Raw genomic sequence first — 25030 nt, 5'->3', positions numbered from 1 at the left:
TTAACGTCCATTTGATGAACGAGAAGAGCGTATGAGGAAGCCAGTGATAGTAGTACTCAGATGGTAGTCAATCTAGCTACATATGTAACTATAACCCTTGGCCACAAGTTGCGCCTTATACTTTTCAATTGTACCATCAGACATAAGCTTCTTCTTAAACACCCATTCATATCCTACAGGTTTGCACCCATAAGGACGATAAGTGATCTCCCAAGTTCCATTTGTCAAAATGGAATCCATCTCACTTCGGACAGCTTCTTTCTAGTAGTCAGCATCTGGAGATGCATAGCCTTCTAAAATAGAAGTGTGAATATCATCCACGAGATACACAATGAAATCATCTCCAAAGGATTTCACAGTCCTTTGTCTGTTACTCCTTTTAGGAGCTTCATTATTATCCTCCTCGGGATTCTCAAGGTGTTCGATCGGAATGGTGGATTCAGGAATTGTAGCTAATTCCTGACTAGATGTATTAGGCATCCCCTGATTCGTTAAGCTAGGCATATCTTTTATGGGAAATATATCCTCAAAGAAAGTCTCATCATTGGACTCCATGATTGTACCAACATGCATGTTAGATACCTAAGATTTTACTATCAAGAATCTATAGCCTATGCTATGAAAATCATAGCCCAAAAAAACACAATCCACTACTTTGGTCCAAGCTTGCGCTTCTTGGGAATTGGCATAGCATCTCCAAGTCCGTAGGTAAGAGAGTTTTAATCTTTTCTTCTCTAATTCCTCGAATGGAGTTATTTCTTTATTCTTTGTGGGAACTCGGTTTAGGAGATGTGTCTCGGGCGTTGCCGTGCGCTGTTGCTTTGTTGTGTGTCTACTCTCACCTTTACTGTGTTCTTCGCCTTTGCCGTGTGTTTTTCCTCAGTTTCTCCATGTTGTGTGTCTTTGCCGTGTCCGTGATTTTGTGGTGTTCTGAGGCTTTGCCGTGCGTCTTTTGGACCACACACGGCAAAGATTTCTGCTGCCATGTTCCGCCCCCCACGACACATGACAAAGCGGCAATTACACGGGAGCGACTTTTTTTCGGTAGCGAGAGAACATGAGTGTCATTTTTCAAAAGATAAAAGTTGTGGTGGTGTTTCTCAAATAGCATCAAATTGTAGTGGCATCTACCTAATTAACCCTTACCTAAATTTGCATATATCTATACCTAAAATATACTTAGATACATACAAATATATATAAATCTGCCGAAACTGAGGAGTGTACCCTCTCTTTTGTTTGCGTGAAACTGAGGAGTATCATCGATGGGGCCTAATTATTCCTATGCAGAAAGTAAGGAATACGTGTACGCGTCTGTGCGCCCAACTGGGAGCTCCAGTTCGGTACATTGCCATTACATGCGACAATTTTCTCTCCGGAGAAAAGGCACAATCAAGAAGTACAAGAAACGAATATAATCGCAATATGTGTACTGCTTGCATGCCACGTAGACCAAACGAAATGCAGCAAGCACGATGCCTACCAAAGCCCATGTATACCTCGCGTTATACTTGTACTTGCAGTATGCACATACAGAAATGCACGGCTAAGCTAACAAAGCCCTTAACCAGTTCACACTCAAACCGGCCGGCGCCACCGTCTCGAGTCATCTTGTGTAGACGTGTGTGGATCACTATACCTAACTAACAGCAGCCAATCCATCGGTCATGCGCATCTGCTGGTGATGATTTCTTTTCGACCTAAATATGTATCCTTGCGGTGCGCGTGTACTTGGCGTGCCAGCTTGGGCTCAACTGGGACTTCACCAAGGTGCGTTCCAGCCGCATGCATGTACAAGCATGCCTGCATGCATGGCTGGCTTCTCGTGGAGCAGAAACATTAACATCCATCCATGGACGGCTAAGAACATCCGTAGTAACATCGCGCGCTCATATATATTTCCCCCGTTTAAAAATTAGTGTTGCATATTTGTCTAGATTCAAATTTATTTAGACGAGTTTTAGTGCGTAGATATTTAAAAAAAATTGGGACATTTATTTTCGAACATAATGGGGCATTAGCAGTTTGCCGTGTGCAACCAACTTGTACCTCCCGGAGGGGAAGTAGATCCCCTGACGCAGCGCTAAACTTAACTTTGTGTTCCTGACATGTGGTCCCCACCAGATGTGGGACCCACGAATCAGTGAAGTGGCTAGTATATTCTAAAGATAACTTCACTGTGTACATATATTGTTATTTTTCTTGTCAACTACTCCCTCCTCCTAAAATACGAGATGTTATTACAATCAATATAGGCTCCGAGCGATAGAAAAGAAATGCCGCCTTCCATCTACGAGCATGCCCTTAGTGGCATAAGTCGCACAATGTTCCAATGCGCAACTGTGTGAATAAAAAAATACGTGGAAAGTAGAATTATATTCCGTCCAATTTCAAATTAGTTGTCGCTGATTCAGCTGTATATAGACACATTTTATGTACAAATACACCCAAATCTGCAACAATTAATATGAAATAGAGGGAGTATATTATTCTTCCCTACTAATCCATACATTTTTCACAGTGGTAAAGCATGCATAGCAAAATTATTTTTATTTGTATTCCATTTTTTTTTTACTTCTGCATGCTTCTAACAGTTAATATTGCTGAGGTGAAAGGAAAATTATATAAAAACATGTAATTAAAGTGAATTTTTTTGAAAGGTTGGATATTATATGTTAAAGAAATTAACATCTTTATAAGCCCAATAAAATTTAAGCATGAATACATATGTATGACAATCTTCATGGAATTCCATTTTAAACTAAAGCATTGTCCAAATATCAGAGTAAAAAAATTATTTATTTATTAAAATCATTTATTCTAACAGATTAACTGTTGGTCAAAGTCTTATCTCAATGTAATCAAATATTCAGAGTAATTTGTAACGGAGGAAATAGTGTTATGCTAGGTGTGCATATGTCCGCTCGGATACAGCTTCAATTAGTCGACTTCGATGAGACTATTTGACTGCAAAGTGGAAACTAGAGGTGGTGAAAGAGATTCGTTTGGTTGATTCAGGTAAGCTAGAAAAGGCCAGATTAATATTGTACACTGCTAGCTAGTGCTAGCTACCTAAACTACATAAGTCCACACGGCATCAGGATATATAATCATTCTAACTTTAGAAACCCGGCCCTCTCGAGATATACATATTGGAATTCCGAATAAGATCAATTAATACACAAGGGACGGGCCGCCACTACACCTACCGTACCTTACATGCTCGAGAAAATGCTTATTGATTTCCATGATCACTATTAATAGGTGCGTACATGTTTTTCGTGCATGTATTGCGCAGTGTGGTATATTGGTGTATATATTGCACGTTGCTATCAGAGAGAGGTACAGAGAGAGATTGCCTGCGTACGTAGGTGGAATACAGGCTGTGTTTCCAAATCGTAAGCTACTTCTACCGAACAGCTGAACATGGGAACTACCAAGGCGTGTATGCATCGTACGTCAGCATGGTGTCACCTACGCATAGCTCGATCTCACAATAACATGTTGTTCTTCATGAAAGATTGTACAATCGCACCTGAGTTTGATCCTACCACGTGTGTGGTCATTTCCCCATCATTTCTTTCTTTGCCACAAAGATATCAAGTACATCCGGCCCTAGAAAGAAAAAAAAACTCAGTTAACAGTGTACTATACATCAGCTTGTACAATTTTGCAGATTTCAAGTGAACCACTACTGTACAAAGACTCAACAGTCTGTGGCAGTTTAATGTGCATGACATTCTACTGAACATGTATGACTTCCCAATGAGCATGCAAGAATTTCTACTTAGCTATGGTGACATAAAGGACTTATTTGGCATGATGTGATAAGGATGGGCTAATAATACAAGTAGGATTCTAGTTGACTTTCTATTTGGGTAATGGCAGTATTGTATCTTTCAAATTAAAATTATGAAGCGTGGTTTTCAGAAAAGGCAACGTCTTTCTAGATAAAGGTAAACATATCAAGCTGGTACCAAGTAAATTTGACCTCTTGAGCAACAAAATAACAAAAAATCTGGACCTCAAGAAAACACACACCGAAGTTATTACAAAAATAATAATAATAATAATAGGGCACGCCATCAAGGTGTCATGCCAAAGAGATGAATGATACGGTGAACATCATGCACTATTCCCATACATTATACTGCTGCCGGAAAAGGATCTCCAAAAGCGAGGCTGGCACATGAGTGCCACCATCACCGAATCTAACTACCGAAGGCCGGATTATGAGCTTTCACCCAGGTGAGCAAGCTCAAGCATAGGCGGAACCGAACTTCCCTAAGCCTGGGTACAAAGGTTGAATATCTATACTCTACCTAATATATTGAGAAATAGCAAATTGGTATGTCGGTCAAAACCTCTGCTCGGCCCATTAGTCAGCTTCTACTCCTAGCTTGCCCACACCCTATATATACACCATTACACCACACCAATGGCTGCAGAACTTTGAAACTAGCATCTCATTAAGTTTTACTAAGTGAACTCCTACGCGCGCTTACCGAACACATACACATGGAGTCGTCGGGCGACACGGGGCCGTTGCACTCCTCGCCGACCCCGACGTCGCCACCACAGCCGTCGGCAACGACGGTGGTGCTGAGCCCGTGCGCGGCGTGCAAGATCCTCCGCCGCCGGTGCGTGGACCGGTGCGTACTGGCGCCCTACTTCCCACCCACCGACCCGCACAAGTTCGCCACCGCGCACCGCGTCTTCGGCGCTAGCAACATCATCAAGCTCCTACAGGTGATCAATGGATTAATCCTTCTCCTTCCTCCCTTAAATCAATAGCTCCCCGAGCACGCGGACTTTCGCTTATGAACCGACGGCGCTGATGATGTGTGCCTGCAGGAGCTTCCGGAGGAGCATCGCGCGGACGCGGTGAGCAGCATGGTGTACGAGGCGGCGGCGCGGGTGCGCGATCCCGTCTACGGCAGCGCCGGCGCCATCTGCCAGCTCCAAAGGCAGGTGGATGGGCTCAAGGCGCAGCTCGCCCGTGCCCAGGCCGAGCTCGCTGCCGTGCGCGCCCATCACGCGCAGCTCCTCGCGCTACTCTGCACAGTGGAGACGATGGCGGCCTCCAATTCTGCCGGAGGGCAGCACGATGGAACCTACTGCGGCGAGGTCGTCGCCGGGAGCGGCGGACGATCGCAGATCGCCACGGCAGCCGCACGTGGCGGTGCCGCGCCGGTGGACGCCCGTTACGTCGTCGACGGCATCATGCAGGCTGGCACCGTCGGCACCTGGGCCGACGAGCCGCTCTGGACATGAGCGCGCGCAAACTGGCGTTGGCATTGCAGCCGTCACGAGGTGTTAGATAATTTAGTCAATTGCTACTACTTGCGCATGATTGTAATTATATATACTTTGCTTGACACGATCGATTGGTACTAAGTTAACCAAAGAGTTAATTTAACGAAATTGTTTGTGTTTAAAGATTGAGGAATCAAGATAATTGTAACTTACTATACGGAGTAGAATAAAGTTCAATGCTTCATGTTGAAGTTCCAACAAGTTTGACCTATTTGATGTTATGACAAGTCTCAATCGAGGCACAAAGCTGTACTCTCGTCTCTCGGCTTCTTCAATAATGGATCGAGTAACTGCGAAAATGATGTACGTGGTTCATTCTTTTCTGTGATGTTAGGTCAAATCGCATTTCTCCATGATCCATGCACGTCATTCTCAATGAGGAAGAAGAGTGTCTTCACTTCTTGACGTCTCTGTAGTGACTCTCAGCTTCACTACGAAATTCACGACTTACACCGTTTTCACGAAAAATAAATAAGGAGCACTTCGTCTGATTAGAGTGTTCCTGCTGCTGTGGTCTACAGTATTATGGACATATATGGTTCAGTAGAAGATATGATTCGTGTAGTAATTCGATGCAAAATAAGTGCATACCTGAGTAGTTCATCTCCAGTAAAGAATACCATTTGCATCATCTCAATAAAAAAGAAGACCATTTGCACTAGTTAAGACATGCATGCATGAACCGTTGAGCCCTAGAAAAAAGCTGGCAAGAACTATTGTTAGTGCGTGCTGCTCTGAACATGGTACGAACTGTGAAAACAGCTGAATCTGTACTGTAAGCAACTAAACCCTCCTTTTTGCCAGAATTCCCTATGCTGTTCACCGTTTGCTAGATCAGTACATGAAAAGGAGCGCGTATTATTAGTCAAAATTCCTCGCCGAAATTTGCATGTTCTTTTTCTTATGTGAACATCATCAGCCAGGGTGTCAACTGGGGTCAGTAAGTGTCTTCTCACATGGGAGCTTCTAATCTAGAGAACAAAAACATCATGGTTCACCAAGTTTCAGCAAGCCTTGGGTTTCAGCATGAAGTATGTCTGAACCGGCCGGAGGAAGATGTAATTCAGCTCACTAAGACACTAAGGGTGTGTTTGGTAGCCCGGGCCAAAGGAGAATAGCTATCTACCCTCATACAAGCAGACCCTAGCTAAGCTGAGCTCAGATTTTTTGCCATGTTTGGTAGCTCGTATTGGTTGATACATGTTGAGTGCATCTGTTGTTTGGTAGGTTGTATGTAGTGAGAGATGCCGAGGAGGTATAAAATTTGCACAAAGATCCCTGAATACAAAAATAAAAAGCAAATGTGACGGAAACTCCGACGAGGAAGCTCCGGCGAGAGAGCTCCTGTGGCGGCGCGAGGCCGCGGCTCCGGCAAGAGAGGTCTTGACGAGGAATCGGGTCTCTGACGCGGAAACTCCGGCGAGGAAGCTCAGGCGAGAGAGCTCCTGTGGCGGCGCGAGGCCGTGGCTGGCCGTCGCGGCGGTGGCTGTGGCTGGCCATCGCGGAGCTGGTCGTGGCTGGCCGTGGCGAGGGAGCTCCGGTGGCTGGTCGTGGTGGCGTGGCGAGGAAGCTCCGGTAGCTGGTCGCGTCTGCTCCGTGGCGAGGAAACTCCGGCGAGCTGGCTCCATGGCGAGGGAGCTCCGGTGGCGGCCGAGGCGAGGGAGCTCCGCTGGCCGTGGCTATTGGAGGCGAGGGAGCTCCGGCGTGAATGTGTGGGGTGCGAGGCGGCCGAGGCGAGAGAGCTCCGGCCGGCGTCGAGGCGGGGGCGGCTGAGGCGAGGGAGCTCCGGCCGGCGTCGAGGAGGCGACGGCGGAGGCCGGCGTCAAGGTGCGGGGCGCGCGCGAAGTTGAGCGGGAGCGGAATGGGGGAAAATGAGGTGGGGCATGTGCGACCCCTCTTGGATTTTGGCCAGTTGCGGGGCGTGGGGGGATTTTTTCGGGCGAGGTCAGCCCTGCCGAGGTGCGAAGTTCGATTTCAGCTTCTCTACCGGGCAGGGCTGAGAGGCCATTTTCGGGTCAGTTGGGCAGTGCCCACATGGGAGAACCGGGCTACCAAACAGCCAAAATTTCAGAAATCTCTGCTGAGATGGGAATTGTTGTGTTGAACCGGGCTACCAGACACACCCTAACTAGATCTACTACTCACCACATGGGTTAGACCCTGTCGTCTCTCATGCTTTCCTCTGGCCCATTTTGTTTCTGTAGCTGGATTCATGTTTGTTTAACTGAGTTATAGGGACTTGTCTCTACATAACAATAGTTTGTAAAATGTATTTTTTTGGCTACCGGGTCTTAAGATATGAAGTTAGATCTTTTGAGAGCATCTCTAGCAGACCCCCATCGGACCCCATTCGCATAATAACCGCTGTTTTCCGGTTCGGACGGGAAAAAATGGACGGTTCAGACACCGCATCGGACCCCCATACAAAAAAAAAATCCGGGCTATCCCGTTTCGCGCCGCGGAAACCCCAAGTTCCCGGGTTGGGGAGGTTGTGCGAGCGCGAAACCCATCTTCTCCCCCGCGTTGGCGCGAAGGAAGTTTCAGCTCGTCCCTTTCCCGCTTCCGCCCCACCTACCGCTCCCGATTCCGCCGCCCCCACTCCTCTCCGGCCACCGCAGCCGCGTGCCCGCACCGACATGGACGCCATCAACCCGCCGCTGCTCCCGGGCCAGACCGCGCCGTGCGGACCGGCTCCAGTTCTCGACTAGCACGCGCGAGCCTATATTGGTAAGCTTGCAACTCTTCCACCATCGCGGCGGTGGTCAATGGATTGGTACCGTTCAAGGCTGTTGTCGCCCTATCCCAAACTGCTTGTGGTAGCTGCAACTTCTGGCGTGGTGTAGTCCCGACATACTTGGTCCCTAAACCTCGCGTAAGATCAGCGGGATCGACGTATGGATTTCCCAAATCATCGAAAGCCTCTGATGTTTCGTTCTCCGGATGGCTGGATTCGCCAATCACGTATACTTGATGATATATTGGCCTTGATTTGTTTTCTTCTGGGTTGGTGACACCGTCCTAACGATCGGCGAGGACCTCCCGAATAAGGGTAGATTTGTCGATGAAACTATCGACACTATCTGAGTCACTGCTTATATTGGAGTCCGCAGACGACCCGAAGGACATGTTGCTGAAGATCTTGACGAAATTTCCGCTTAATGCGGGCTTGGTGAAGATTGACGGCGAGATGTCCTCTCCGCTTGACTCGAGTGATGACGCCGATCCCGAGAAGTCAGAATCGACCGCGAACGATCCCGAGAAATTCGGTACCACGAGACGGTGAGATCCTTCCTTCCCGACGCGGAAGTGGAAACTTCCGAACGCCATCTCCATGGGCTCCTCCAGATATGCATATGCATCCACACGGGAGGGCGGGTGAGGAATAAAATCGACTAGATCAGTTTCGATCCGTTTACCTCCGTCCATCGCGTTGCTTGCCACCGAAGATGTTGACGATGTTGAACGTGCCATCGAGATCAGCTCCTTGTCGCCTCTAATTCCCACAGACGGCGCCAATTGACAAGGTATTAACTTGTCAATGCCTACAGATTGTAGACTAGGGTTTTAGCGGAAGTAGAGGGCAAGTAGATCTCGAGGGTTTCAGCCGGAAAGGTACTCGACTGCTAGAAAAACTAGGGTTATGTTGACAATGAATCGATCCTTTCTTTGTCCCTCGACTCCCCCTTATATAGGAGGCGGAACTGAGGGTTTCGTGATGTACAAGTTTACAAAGATCGGGAGACTCTCCGAGTTCGTCCCGTAATAGTTACAAGCTCTTATTCCTAATACAATTCTATCTTTCCAAATATGTCGAGACTTAATTGGGCTTTCGGGCTTCATATTCTTCGAGCCATGGGCCTTCAACAAAACCCCGGGTACCTTCTTCGGCAGGCCCATTGGGAATGCCTATGTCAATGACCGCATCTGGATCTAGCGCCGCCACGGCAGCCACCACCGAGGGCCTCGTGGTCGACGCGCCTCCCGCTGCTGCTGCTCTCGGAAAGGGGAAGTGGCTGGGGCAGCGCGTCGTCTCCGCGCCTCCCGCACCGGCTGCCCCTCCCGCTCCGGCCAAGCGGGCAAAGCGGCCGGGCAACAAGGCGCCGGCACCGGCATAGAATAAGGCGGCGCCGAAGAAGGCTACGAAGAAGCCAGCCGTAGCCAAGATGGCGTCGCTGACTGCTTTGATGGCAGCGATGGCGAAGGCGCCGCCGGTGTCGGCTGCTGCGCGCAAGGTGGTTGACGAAAGTCCCGCCGTTGATGTCGCGCCGGAGTCGTACGTTGACATGCTCAACGAGGCTTCCATCGACATCTACTCGCCACCGCTTGCGGATTACGGTGACTACAACGACGGTTTGGAGGAGGGACTCGAGGGCGAGGACTTTGAGGAAGAAGAAGACGCCATCGGCGAGGACGAAGATGAGTTGGAAGAGATAGAAGAGGGGGCGTTCGATGGGGCGGTGGCCAAGGCAAAGGGGAGAGCGATCCGGTCTAGCAACTACACCGAATTTGAAGATGTGATCTTGATCCGGGCTTGGGAGGGGGTTTCGATGGATGCCGTGACTGGCACCGATCAAACCGGCAAGAGGTATTGGCAACGCATCGAGGACAAGTTCTTCCAATTGATGCCGCCTCTCTCTTCTACTCAGACCCGCTCCTACCGCTCACTCCAAGGCCGATGGGATACCATAAAGACGGCGTGCAGCCAGTGGGCCGGTTGCATTGAGGGCGTGAGGAATGCGCCACCGAGCGGCACCAACGCCGGTGATTCGGATGCTATCGCACAAGTAAGGTATCGGGAAATGCCAGGGTTGAAAGGCATGCCGTTTAAATTCCCTCATTGCTATACCCTTCTTGAGCACAATCCGAAATGGAAGTTGAGGGAGCAAGAGGCGCCACCGCCGAAGTATAAGCTTGTCGAGTTGGAGGATGTGGAGGAGGATGATGTGCTTGAGACCAAGAAGAACAAGAAGAGGCCAGATGGAGCAAAGACAACTAAGGACAAGATCAAGAAACAAGGAGAGGCCGCATCATTGTCTCTCAAGATCGATGTTATGGTCAAATCCAAAGAGAATTTGGTGATGAAAACTTTGGAGGTGAAGAAGAAGATGATGGAGGTGAAGACCAAGGAGAAGGAGGCAAAATGGATCATGCTCCGGGAGGATGCAAAGCGCAAGGCCGACATCGAGGAGAGGAGAGCACGCGCCGAGGAGCACCGAGCCATGGCGGAGCTTATCGCGGCGGAGAATGCCACTATGATGATGAACCCGACTGGCATGGAGATGAGGCTATCCTTGACATGCCAGAGGTGATGCCGGAGGTGAAGATGCTACGGCGAGTGGCGGCCATGTCGATGCGCCGGCAACCGACGGTGACGCGTGATCACTTCCCTCCTTGATGATGTGATGTTCAATCTTCTTTTGGTGCCGTGTTTCATGTATGAGTGAGTACTTCGAACAATCTATTTTGCATGATTATGTTGCTGCATTGAGAATTTAGCGGATGATTTGCATAAACCCTTTGTTTCCGGTGTTTGGTTGCGGGCTGAAAAACGGCCGCGCACTCCAGACGCGCCAAACACTACTAGGAAAACGCCTATAGGTGGAAAAGACACTGCCGGCGCACTAATATTTACACGCACCGGTGGCAAATATTGCCGGTTGCTGGCGTGCTACAGGGATTGCAACGGCGCCAGAAAGTAGCTTCCTTGTGACAGTAAAGTACTCGTCCGTTGGGAACCCCAAGAGGAAGGTGTGATGCGTACAGCAGCAAGTTTTCCCTCAGTAAGAAACCAAGGTTTATCAAACCAGTAGGAGTCAAGGAACACGTGAAGGTTGTTGGTGAAGGAGTGTAGTGCGGCGCAACACCAGGGATTCCGGCGCCAACGTGGAACCTGCACAACACAATCAAGATACTTTGCCCCAACTTAACAGTGAGGTTGTCAATCTCACCGGCTTGCTGAAAACAAAGGATTAATCGTATGGTGTGGAGAATGATGTTTGTTTGCAAAGAACAGCAGAGAACAATGATTGCAGTAGGTTGTATTTCAGATGTAAAGAATAGACCGGGATCCACAGTTCACTAGTGGTGTCTCTCCAATAAGATAAATAGCATGTTGGGTGAACAAATTACAGGTGGGCAATTGACAAATAGAGAGGGCATAACAATGCACATACATATCATGATGACTACTATGAGATTTACTTAGGGCATTACGACAAAGTACATAGACCACTATCCAGCATGCATCTATGCCTAAAAAGTCCACCTTCGGGTTAGCATCCGCACCCCTTCCAGTATTAAGTTGCAAACAACAGACAATTGCATTAAGTATGGTGCGTAATGTAATCAACACAAATATCCTTAGACAAAGCATCGATGTTTTATCCCTAGTGGCAACAGCACATCCACAACCTTAAAACTTTCTGTCACTGTCCCAGATTCAATGGAGGCATGAACCCACTATCGAGCATAAATACTCCCTCTTGGAGTTACAAGTATCAACTTGGCCAGAGCCTCTACTAGCAACGGAGAGCATGCAAGATCATAAACAACACATATATGATAGATCAATAATCAACTTGACATAGTATTCCATATTCATCGGATCCCACCAAACACAACATGTAGCATTACAAATAGATGATCTTGATCATGATAGGCAGCTCACAAGATCTAAAGATGATAGCACAAGAGGAGAAGACAACCATCTAGCTACTGCTATGGACCCATAGTCCAAGGATGAACTACTCACGCATCAATCCGGAGGCGGGCATGATGATGTAGAGTCCTCCGGTGATGATTCCCCTCTCCGGCAGGGTGCCGGAGGTGATCTCCTGAATCCCCCGAGATGGGATTGGCGGCGACGGCGTCTCTGGAACTTTTCTCGTATCGTGGCTCTCGGTACTAGGGTTTTCGCGACGGAGAGTATAAGTAGGCGGAAGGGCAGAGTCGGAGGAGGCACGGGGGCCCCACACCATAGGGCGGCGCGGGCCCCACCTTGGCCGCGCCGCCTTGTGGTGTCGGCCCCTCGTGGCCCCACTTCGTATCCTCTTCGGTCTTCTGGAAGCTCCGTGGAAAAATAAGACCCTGGGCGTTTGTTTCGTCCAATTCCGAGAATATTTCCTGTGTAGGATTTCTGAAACCAAAAACAGCAGAAAACAGGAACTGGCGCTTCGGCATCTTGTTAATAGGTTAGTACCGGAAAATGCATAAAAATGATATAAAGTGTATATAAAACATGTGAGTATTGTCATAAAACTAGCATGGAACATAAGAAATTATAGATACGTTTGAGACGTATCAAGCATCCCCAAGCTTAGTTCCTACTCGCCCTCGAGTAGGTAAACGATAACAAGGATAATTTCTGAAGTGACATGCTACTATCATAATCTTGATCAATACTATTGTAAAGCACATGAGATGAATGAAGTGATTCAAAGCAATGGTAAAGACAATGACTAAACAACTGAATCATATAGCAAAGACTTTTCATGAATAGTACTTTCAAGACAAGCATCAATAAGTCTTGCATAAGAGTTAACTCATAAAGTAATAGATTCTTAGTAGAAAGTTTTGAAGCAACACAAAGGAAGATATAAGTTTCAGCAGTTGCTTTCAACTTCAACATGTATATCTCATGGATAATTGTCAACACAAAGTAATATGATGAGTGCAAATAAGCAAGTATGTAAGAATCAATGCACACAGTTGACACAAGTGTTTGCTTCTAAGATGGAAAGAAGTAGGTAAACTGACTCAACATAAAGTAAAAGAAGGGCCCTTCGCAGAGGGAAGCATGGATTACTATTTTTGTGCTAGAGCTTTTATTTTGAAAACATGGAAACAATTTTGTCAACGGTAGTAATAAATCATATGTGTTATGCATAAGACATCCCATAAGTTGCAAGCCTCATGCATCGAATACCAATAGTGCTCGCACCTTGTCCTAATTAGCTTGGATTTCCATGGATTCTCATTGCATTACATATGTTTCAACCAAGTGTCACAAAGGGGTACCTCTATGTCACCTGTACAAAGGTCCAAGGAGATAGATCGCATTTGATTTCTCGTTTTTGATAGATCTCAACTTGAGGACATCCATACCAGGACAACATAGAAAACAGATAATGGACTCCTCTTTAATGCTTAAGCATTCAACAACAGATAATATTCTCATAAGAGATTGAGGATTAATGCCCAAACTAAAACTTCCACCATGATACATGGCTTTGGTTAGCGGCCCAATGTTCTTCTCCAACAATATGCATACTCAAACCATACAACTCATGGCAAATCACCCTTACTTCAGACAAGACGAACATGCATAGCAACTCACATGATATTCAACAAAAGTTAATGGCGTCCCCAGAAACATGGTTACCGCTCAACAAGCAACTTATAAGAAATAAGATACATAAACGACATATTCTTTACCACAATAGTTTTTAAGCTACTTTCCCATGAGCTATATATTGCAAAGACAAGGAATGGAATTTTAAAGGTAGCACTCAAGCAATTTACTTTGGAATGGCAGAGAAATACCATGTAGTAGGTAGGTATGGTGGACACAAATGGCATAAGTTTTGGCTCAAGGTTTTTGGATGCACGAGAAGCATTCCCTCTCAGTACAAGGCTTTGGCTAGCAAGGTTGTTTGAAGAAAACACAAGTATGAACCGGTACAGCAAAACTTACATAAGAACATATTGCAAGCATTATAAGACTCTACACTGTCTTCCTTGTTGTTCAAACACCTCACCAGAAAATATCTAGACTTTAGAGAGACCAATCATGCAAACCAAATTTCAACAAGCTTTATGGTAGTTCTTCATTAATGGGTGCAAAGTACATGATGCAAGAGCTTAAACATGATCTATTTGAGCACAACAATTGCCAAGTATCAAGTTATTCAAGACAATATACCAATTACCACATGAAGCATTTTCTGTTTCCAACCAAATAGCAATGAACGAAGGAGTTTCAACCTTCGCCATGAACATTAAAAGTAAAGCTAAGAACACCTGTGTTCATATGCAACAGCGGAGCGTGTCTCTCTCCCACACAAAGAATGCTAGGATCCGATTTATTCAAACAAAAACAAAAATAAAAGCATACAGACGCTCCAAGTAAAGCACATAAGATGTGACGGAATAAAAATGTAGTTTCACTAGAGGTGACCTGATAAGTGGTCGATGAAGAAGGGGATGCCTTGGGCATCCCCAAGCTTAGATGCTTGAGTCTTCTTGAAATATGCAGGGATGAACCACGGGGGCATCCCCAAGCTTAGACTTTTCACTCTTCTTGATCGTATTATATCATCCTGCTCTCTTGACCCTTGAAAACTTCCTCCACACCAAACTCAAAACAATCTCATTAGAGGGTTAGTGCATAATCAAAAATTCACATATTCAGAGGTGACATAATCATTCTTAACACTTCTGGATATTGCACAAAGCTACTGAAAGTTAATGGAACAAAGAAATCCATCCAACATAGCAAAAGAGGCAATGTGAAATAAAAGGCAGAATCTGTCAAAACAGAACAGTCCGTAAAGACGAATTTTGTCGAGGCACTTAACAGGCTCAGATGAAGAAGCTCAAATTGAATGAAAGTTGCGTACATATCTGAGGATCATTCACGTAAATTGGCAGATTTTTCTGAGTTACCGACAGAAGGGGCTACTCAAATTCGTGACAGCAAGAAATCTGTTTCTGCGCAGTAATCCAAATCTTAGTATCAACCCTACTATCAAAGACTTTACTTGGTACAACAATGCAATAAAGTAAAGATAAGGAGAGGTTGCTACAGTAGTAACAACTTCCAAGACACAAATATAAAACAAAAATTGCAGAAATAAAATAATGGGTTGTCTCCCATAAGCGCTTTTCTTTAACGCCTTTCAGCTAGGCGCAGAAAGTGTAAATCAATTAACATCAAGAGAAGAAGCATTAACATTATTACCAGGGGCTTTGCGCCTCCCATTCTTACTCTTATTCTTACTCTTTGGTTTGGGGAATATATGACTGCATCCGGGTGTAGAGGTAAAATTTAGAGTGCCCTTCCCCACATCTATGATTGCTCCCACGAGTTTCAGCAGGGATCTTCCAAGTGTGATTTGTCCTGTCCCTACACATTCAACAACGAGATAATCAGTGGATACCGTCCTTCCAAGAAAGGTTGTGAACACACCTTCAGCTATTCCCTTAGGAATTATAACAGAGTTATCAGTAAGAGTTATTCCTTCTCCTCCTTCAGTAAGTTCCCAAAGTGTCAAAGATTCATAAATACTTTTAGGCATAAGGCAAAACTCAGACATAATATCACAACGGGCATAAAAAGTTTCACCACAAATAGCAACCTTAATAGTTGGCACCCACATTGAAGGTTCAAAGCTTACTGGAACATAATCATAATATTCACGAATCTGGTTGTACCCTTCTTTTAAACAAGATATATTTGTTTCGAGAGTGTTTAATCTATTATGAATGCTAGCAAGAGATGAATCAAGATTATTAGCGGAGCTAGATGATGTAACCAATTTTTTTATGGCATTAAAAGCTTGATCCCCATCACAGTGAAGGAAATCTCCTCCCACTACAGCATCTAAGGCATATCTATAGCGAAGAATAAGCCCAAAATAAAAGTTACTAAGAAGCAAACTTAGAGTCATTTTAGGTTCAGTTTTAATATAAGAATCAAAAATCCTAGACCAAGCTTCTTTAAAACTCTTCTCACCCCCTTGTTTAAAAGTAAAGATCAATTCCTCAGGTGATAGAGTAACAGCTACAGGACTAGTCATGATAACAAAATAAAGTAAATGCAAGTAACTAATTTTTTTTGTATTTTTGGTATAAAGAAAACAAACAAAGCAGAAAATACAGTAAAGTAAAGCAAGACAATAAACAAAGTAAAGAGATTGGATGTGAGAGACTCCCCTTGCAGCGTGTCTTGATCTCCCCGGCAACGGCGCCAGAAAAAGAGCTGCTGGCGTGCTACAGGGATTGCAACGGCGCCAGAAAGTAGCTTCCTTGTGACGGTAAAGTACTCATCCGTTGGGAACCCCAAGAGGAAGGTGTGATGCGTACAGCAGCAAGTTTTCCCTCAGTAAGAAACCAAGGTTTATCGAACCAGTAGGAGTCAAGGAACACGTGAAGGTTGTTGGTGAAGGAGTGTAGTGCGGCGCAACACCAGGGATTCCGGCGCCAACGTGGAACCTGCACAACACAATCAAGATACTTTGCCCCAACTTAACAGTGAGGTTGTCGATCTCACCGGCTTGCTGAAAACAAAGGATTAATCGTATGGTGTGGAGAATGATGTTTGTTTGCAAAGAACAGCAGAGAACAATGATTGCAGTAGGTTGTATTTCAGATGTAAAGAATGGACCGGGGTCCACAGTTCACTAGTGGTGTCTCTCCAATAAGATAAATAGCATGTTGGGTGAACAAATTACAGGTGGGCAATTGACAAATAGAGAGGGCATAACAATGCACATACATATCATGATGACTACTATGAGATTTACTTAGGGCATTACGACAAAGTACATAGACCGCTATCCAGCATGCATCTATGCCTAAAAAGTCCACCTTCGGGTTAGCATCCGCACCCCTTCCAGTATTAAGTTGCAAACAACAGACAATTGCATTAAGTATGGTGCGTAATGTAATCAACACAAATATCCTTAGACAAAGCATCGATGTTTTATCCCTAGTGGCAACAGCACATCCACAACCTTAGAACTTTCTCACACCGTCCCTGCATTCAATGGAGGCATGAACCCACTATCGAGCATAAATACTCCCTCTTGGAGTTACAAGTATCAACTTGGCCAGAGCCTCTACTAGCAACGGAGAGCATGCAAGATCATAAACAACACATATATGATAGATCAATAATCAACTTGACATAGTATTCCATATTCATCGGATCCCACCAAACACAACATGTAGCATTACAAATAGATGATCTTGATCATGATAGGCAGCTCACAAGATCTAAAGATGATAGCACAAGAGGAGAAGACAACCATCTAGCTACTGCTATGGACCCATAGTCCAAGGATGAACTACTCACGCATCAATCCGGAGGCGGGCATGATGATGTAGAGTCCTCCGGTGATGATTCCCCTCTCCGGCAGGGTGCCGGAGGTGATCTCCTGAATCCCCCGAGATGGGATTGGCGGCGACGGCGTCTCTGGAACTTTTCTCGTATCGTGGCTCTCGGTACTAGGGTTTTCGCGACGGAGAGTATAAGTAGGCGGAAGGGCAGAGTCGGAGGAGGCACGGGGGCCCCACACCATAGGTCGGCCCGGCCCCACCTTGGCCACGCCGCCTTGTGGTGTCGGCCCCTCGTGGCCCCACTTCGTATCCTCTTCGGTCTTCTGGAAGCTTCGTGGAAAAATAAGACCCTGGGTGTTTGTTTCGTCCAATTCCGAGAATATTTCCTGTGTAGGATTTCTGAAACCAAAAACAGCAGAAAACAGGAACTGGCGCTTCGGCATCTTGTTAATAGGTTAGTACCGGAAAATACATAAAAATGATATAAAGTGTATATAAAACATGTGAGTATTGTCATAAAACTAGCATGGAACATAAGAAATTATAGATACGTTTGAGATGTATCAGCGGTGCGCCAGTGCCTCGCCGCGCCGACGAATATGACTTACTGCCGGCGCACCAGCTGATACGATGCGCCGGCGCTAAAATGAGGCCGTGGCTCGCCCGCTCAGGGCCAGGCCCAGGAATTACTGCCGGCGCACCAGCCCTTGGGCGCGCCGACGGTATTTCACTATTGCCGGCGCGGCCCTGGCCTAGTGCGCCGGCAGTAATTCCTGGGCCTGGCCCGGAGCAAATACACACGAACGCCCACACTATTGCCGGCGCACCCATACCTTGGTGCGCCGGCAGTAACCTGGGCACTTATTGCTGCCAACCCACTCACCCCACACTACTCCTCCCACACACACCCCACTACTCCTCCCACACAACCCGACCCTTCTCCCAACCCAGCTCGTTTTTGCCCCTTTCTACCCCAAATTTAGCCAATTTGACCAAAGAAATTAATATTTTTTGAGCAAATCTTCCCTTCCTACATGCATCTCCCACATCCCTATGTAGATCTAGATCTATCTATCCCGCATTGATCGCTCAATCTAGATCTAGATCTAGAAAATAGGAATCCATACGTCGTGGTCGGCGTGACGTCTCGATCTCGCTACTAATATATCAACCAAATAGGTGATTATAATGATCAAATTGTGGAATGAAATCGTCGTATATTGGAAATTTGAAGAAAAGCGTGTGTGGCATATATATATGTTTATGTTTGTGTCGGCGACCGAACGATTGGATGAGATGAAAATAAATTGCCAACGTTGCGCCGAAATGTTGATTCGTTAAGTTTCCGTTTCGGCACATTTCTGGCGCTCCTAGGTCCTAATGTGTAGGAAGGTCATGCCGAAATTTTCCGTGAAAACTACCGATGGGTGCATGGTTCTAATCAAATGTATATCTTGCCGTACAGGCGATAATGATCATCAAGATGAGGGAAAGCGTCGTGATGAGATATCTCAAACACGCGATCACCGACATGTATGAAAATAACCTCACAGAGGTATTGTGTCTGTGTCGAAAATGCAAACTAGGGAAATGGGTTGACCCCTATTCAGGCAAACTGCAGGGGCACCTGCTCACTAATGGTTTCATGCATGGACACACTCAATGGATGAGTGATAATGATGATGATGACGTGGAGGTCAATGGGGCGACGGCAGCAGGTGGTAATGGCCGACAAGATGGAGGGCATCATGATATTGATGACGATGAAGAGTTTGTCGCACACGACGATGCAGATCAGTATCATGATGAACAAAATGTTCAAGACGCGGACAATAACACTGATGACAACGAAGAGGTGCCGCTAGCTTCAGTCGTGCGGGACCCTCATCTTCAAGATCTGCTTCTCGAAAAGACGAAAAGCGCTAGGCGGAAATCAAAGCTTGAGCAACTGGAGACAGACTCGAATACTCCGTTGTACGACTCATGTCGCGGGTTGGAGGAGTCCCGCTTGAGAGTAGTGCTCGATGTTCTGCAGATGAAGGCAAAACACGGATGGACGGACACAAGCGTCGATGACATTCTAGAATACTTGAAAGATCTCCTTCCTGCCGGGAACACGTGTCCTGGTAGTCTAGCCGAGGCCAAGAGAATCACGTGCCCTCTCGATTTACCCCACGAAAAATATCACGCCTGCATCAATGACTATATCATTTATCGCAACAAGAACGTGGACAAGACCAAATGTCCATTGTGTGACGCTGATCGATACAAGAAAGGGAAAAAGAAAGCTCCTCGGAAAGTTGTGTGGTACTTCCCGCTCGCCCCCCCGGCTGCAACGGTTCTTCGTGGACCGCAAGGAAGCAAAGCTCATGCGCTGGCACGCTGAAAGAAAGGAGGCAGTGCTGAATGATGTAGAGCGGATTGAACACCCAGTGCTGACACACCCTTCGGATGCAAGCCAGTGGAAAGCATTAGACATTGAATTCGAAAGTTTCGGGGCAGATCGCAGAAACATCAGGTTGGGTGCGAGCACGGACGGATTCAATCCGTTTGGAAACCAGAGCAGCACACATAGCACCTGGCCCGTGTTTGTATGGATCTGCAACCTCCCCCCTGGCTGTGCATGAAGAGGAAGTACATACAGATGAGTATGCTAATACAAGGGCCGACACAGCCAGGAAACGATATCAACATGTATCTCGAACTATTAAAGGAGGAGCTTGAAACGTTGTGGGCGGAGGAAGGGGTAGATACATGGGACGCCGTCGCAGAAGAATATTTCCCTTTGAGAGCCGCGTTGATCACGATGGTGCAGGACTACCTCGGATACAGTTATATTGCGTGCCAGGTGTGCCATGGACACAAGGCATGTGTCAGGTGCATGGAAGAGACGGTGTTTTTGCAGCTTGGTAAGGATCCTGGCTCTTCGAAAACCGTTTACATGGGGCATCGAAGGTGGCTACACAAGACTGACCCGTGGAGAAAGCGTGGAGATCTGTTCGATGGTACAGATGAGCCCTGAGGACCTCCACGTAAGAAGAGCGGTGAAGAGATCGATACATTATTGAAAGGTTGGAAAGAGTGCCCTGTGCCGGGAAAGATTCATCAAAAGCCCGGAGAGAAGAAGAAAAAGGCAACAACACCGCTCATGGGTGTATGGAAAAGGAGGTCCGTGTTTTGGGACTTGCCGTACTGGAAAATTCTCGATACACCTCACTGCCTTGATGTCATGCATATCACAAAGAACATCTGCGAGAGCTTGCTTGGCACTCTTCTCAACACGCCGGACTGGACCAAAGATGGGCCGAAAGCAAGACACAACCTGAAAGTTTTGGCCATCAGGGAAGAGCTTCAGATCCCGCCAACCCAAGATGGACAGTCGGAGGAGGAGACGGACGACGGTCAGAAGCACAAAAGGATTAAGCAGCAAGACTATGACTGCCCCCCTTCTGCTTCACTTTTAGTCTGGATGAGCTCAATCAATTTTTCAATGGCCTTGAAGGAGTCACAGTGCCCTTCGGTTACTCAGGGCTAATAAGCAGATACATGGATCCCAAGAAACAAAACTTCAGCGGCATGAAGTCTCATGACTGTCACGTGATGATGACGCGGATTCTTCCGGTTGCAATCCGAGGTATAATGGATGACCATGTCCGTGCAACGCTGACTGGCCTCTGTAACTTCTTCGACGTCATAACTCGGAAGTCGATAAGCCTGAAGAAACTCGCAAGGCTCCAGGAAGAGATCGTGGTGATCCTATGTGAGCTTGAGATGTACTTCCCGCCTGCATTCTTTGACGTGATGGTCCATCTGTTGGTCCATATCATGGATGATATCACCAATCTAGGGCCAGCATTCCTACACAACATGATCCCATTTGAAAGAATGAATGGGTCATTAAAGGATACGTTCGTAACAGGTCGCATCCGGATGGAAGCATCGTCTAGGGCTGGCTCACCGAAGAGGGCATCTCTTTCTGCATGAATTATCTAGACGTCGAGGACCCTGTTGGTTTGCCTCGAAACAAGCACCTCCGCAGGTTCGAGGGAATAGGCCACAAAAATGGAAGGAGGGAACTGCACGTGCACATGTCTGGTCAGACTTCCGACTTTGACAGGGCCAACTTAGTAGCGCTACAACACATTGACTTGATCGATCCTTGGTTTACAGAGCACAAAACCAGGATAGAGAACAGTGGCAAGCCGATGACAGAAGCAGAAATATTCAGAGAGCACAACTCCTCTTTCACGCGCTGGTTCAAAGACCACATTGATGCTAATCCCCCACCAATGGATTGTGATGACGATAAACTAGTATTGGCCTTGTCACATGGCCCCGCGCCCAACATCATGACTTACCAAGCGTACGATATCAACGGGTACACATTCTACACGGAAGAAAAAGACAAGAACAACATTTACCAGAACTCAGGGGTAACGATGGAATCCTATACGGGTGACGTAAAGACTAGATACTACAAAAGGATCGAGGAAATCTGGGAGCTTAGCTACGCTGGGAAGAAAGTGCCGATGTTCCGTATCAGATGGGCTAAGAGCGTCACAAAAGAAGACCGGTATTTCACCACCATGTTTCTACCCGAAGCTAACAAATCAAAGTCCACGAACGCCACCGCGCAAAATGAGCCATGGGTATTGGCTAAACACGTGGACCAATTCTTCTTCATAACCAACTCATCCAGGCCTAGCCGTGTTGTCGTGAGGAGAGGCAAGAGGACCATCGTCGGAATGGATGGAGTCGCCAACGAGGAAGACTTCGAAGGACAGGTCGGAGACCCAATGATGGAAGAATCCGAGGACGAAAACACAACATACACCACAAGAAGAAGCAGGACCACGCTACCTAGATCAAGTCGACCCTTCGGAAGAAGAAGTCACGACACGAGGCTAAATTATTCAACGACGAGCAAGAAAAGCAAGAAGAAAGTGAAACACTCTTCTCGATGATGTAAAACTTTATTTGCAATGTATAACTAATATTTTATGTATAACTAATATTGAGTTGGTCAATATTTTAAGTATAACTAATATTTAGTTGGTCAATATTTTATGTATAATTAACTCATATTTTTTGTAATGCATAACTCATATTGCTTTGTTATTATCTTGAAAAGATAAGAAAATAAATATAATAGAAAAGGCCAGAAAATAATGAAAAATAAAAGAAACATAAAAGAAAGATAAAAGAAATAAAGAAAAAGAAAAGAAAATATGAGTTGGGACAAGCAGTCCCAACCTCATATTGCATGATCTGGGCCAAGTCCCAGGTATAGCCGCACTATACTTACTGCCGGCGCACCAGGGCCTTGGTGCGCCGGCAGTAAGTATAGTGCGGCTATACTGGGGACTTAACCGCATGCACGACCCTTTCTCCCTCCCCATTCCCAAATCCTTCCGACGAACCCTAACCCACCACCGTGAGCTTCTGCTGCCGCCACCCTCTCGAGCGCCGCCATTCTGCCCCGCCTCCCTCCTCCACTGTCCACTACCATCCCCCTCCACCAGCCCCCACCACCTGCTCCGTACGCCGCCGCGCGGAAGCCCCGGACCAAGCGCTGTTGGAGGATGAACCGTACGCCGCCGCCATTGGAGCAGGGGACGTCGGCGCCGCCGTTGGAGAAGAAGGAGCCGCCACCGTGAGCTTCCCTCTCCCCTTCCCTCTTCCCATCCCTCTCCCCTCCCCCTTCCCTCTCCCCTCCCTGGTTAGGAATTCTAAATTGGTTCTCTGGTTAGGGTTCATGCTAGAAAATGGTAGAAAATGGTTCATGCTAGAAAATGGTTCTCTGGTTGCAAATTGAAATTTAAAATTTAAAATGGTTCTCTGGCTGCAAATTGAAATTTAAAATTGAAAATCGTTCTTGCAGTAGCTAGGTTCTCTCTGGTTCTCTGGTTTGAACAAGGTTGGAAATTGGTAAAATGAACAAGATTGCAAATTGGTAAAATGAAAATGCCTACTGAAAATGCTACTGAAAATGCTACTGAAAATGCCTAATGAAAATGCTATTGAAAATGAAGTAGTTGCTCTCTGAAAATCTAATGAAAATGAAGAAGGTACTGGTTGATATAGCAATAAGTAGGATTTTTTAAATTAACAACCATATTGCAATTCTCTGGTTCATTGGTTCATTGCTCTCTGAAAATTTAAAAAAATGCAGTAGCTAGCAGTAGCTACCAGTAGGTTTAGTTAAAAAATGAATGCAGTAGGTTTAGTTAAAAAATGCTATTTCTCTTAGAGAATGTAGTAGGTTTTCATTAGCTACTACCAAAAAAAGAAAATGAAATGCTAGCTGGAGAAGAACTAGGCAGTAGGCAGTATGTTAGTTCTTGATTAAATGAAAATGAAAATGAAATGCTACTACTGGTTGATATGTTAGTTCTTGATATGTTAGTTCTTGATTAAATGATAATGCTACTACTGGTTAATTAAATGAAAATGAAATGCATAATATAGATAGGTACCTTCTTTATAAATGTTAGTTCTTGATTAAATGAACAAGCAACTTCAACTTTATAAATAATGAGAATGCTAGTTAGTAGTAGGATTTGTTAGCAATTTGATTAGATGCAGTAGGCTCAAATGCATAGTAGGATAATGCTACTACTGGTTAAATGAAAATGAAAATTTGGTCTGTTAGCAATTTTGGAAATGCTACTTCTCTGGTTTAAATGAAAATGAAAATTTGGAAATGCTACTTCTCTGGTTAGCAATTTGGTCTGTTAGCAATGAGAAGCATTTAGTTCTCTGGTTAATTTAGTTTCCCTCTGTCCAAAAATACCAGGAAGTAAATAAGTGTAATGCTACTGTAATTTATATGCTGATGTAAAATGCTACTTTAAAATGTTACTGTAAAATGCTACTGTAATTTATATGCTGATGTACATGGTGTTGAGATGTACATTGGTTGAGCTCTTGATGGTTATGGTGTTGACATGTACATGGGTGAGCTCCGGTGAAAAGAAAATGCTGATTATGGTGATGGTTATGGTGTTGCTGAAAATGAAAAGCTGCTATCTATATGTTTGCATTTCTGTTACAGGGCTTTGAGTTGCTATTGAGTTGCCGGAATGTTGATTCACTTCCGTTCCGGCAATTCTAGCACTCCGCATGACCATTTTTTAGCAAAGGTCATGCCGAATTTTTCCGTGAAATTTATGCTTGCTAATAGCTCTTTTCATCTTTGATTAGTGCTAGCCACCATGTCGTCTCAAGATTTAGAGTTGCACTACCATAAGTATTTCTTGAAGTCAGTGCCGGAGCAAACTACAAGCGACAACCATGAGATCGAGGATGCCGCTGGGGGTAGTGGCGACGAGCCAAGCGGCGCCGCCGGGGGTGGCGCCGAAACAAGTGGTGACGAGACAAGTGCCGCCGCCAGGGGTGGCGCCGAAACAAGTGGCGACGAGCCAAGCGGCGCCGCCGGGGATGGCGCCGCTGGTGGTGGCGCTGAGACAAGTGGCGATGACCCAAGCGGCGCCGCCGGGAGTAGTGGCACCGGGACAAGTGGCGCCGTCCGTGGAAGGCAAGGCGCCCAAACACGGTCGCCACTTGCAGAGACAGAATCACAGAGGTGGACCCCAAAAGTGGTTTGCCGGTGGAGCCTAAGCATGTCGCGAAGGGGTACGGCAACCAACTAGCAACA

At 46.1% G+C, this 25030-nt stretch overlaps 1 protein-coding gene across 1 annotated transcript; it reads left to right on the top strand.

Moving 5' to 3' along the window:
* The first annotated feature begins 4434 nt into the window (after positions 1 to 4434).
* Positions 4435 to 5582, top strand: LOC127330202 (LOB domain-containing protein 3). Its single transcript, XM_051356516.2, has 2 exons — positions 4435 to 4749; positions 4855 to 5582. The coding sequence occupies exons 1-2, from the start codon at positions 4519 to 4521 to the stop codon at positions 5272 to 5274; spliced, it is 651 nt and encodes a 216-aa protein (XP_051212476.1). The 5' UTR covers positions 4435 to 4518; the 3' UTR covers positions 5275 to 5582.
* The last annotated feature ends 19448 nt before the right edge of the window (positions 5583 to 25030 follow it).

The sequence above is a fragment of the Lolium perenne genome, chromosome 1 (assembly GCF_019359855.2).
Source record: "Lolium perenne isolate Kyuss_39 chromosome 1, Kyuss_2.0, whole genome shotgun sequence".
Classification (NCBI taxonomy): domain Eukaryota; kingdom Viridiplantae; phylum Streptophyta; class Magnoliopsida; order Poales; family Poaceae; genus Lolium; species Lolium perenne.
This window is presented reverse-complemented; position numbering and strand designations above follow the sequence as displayed.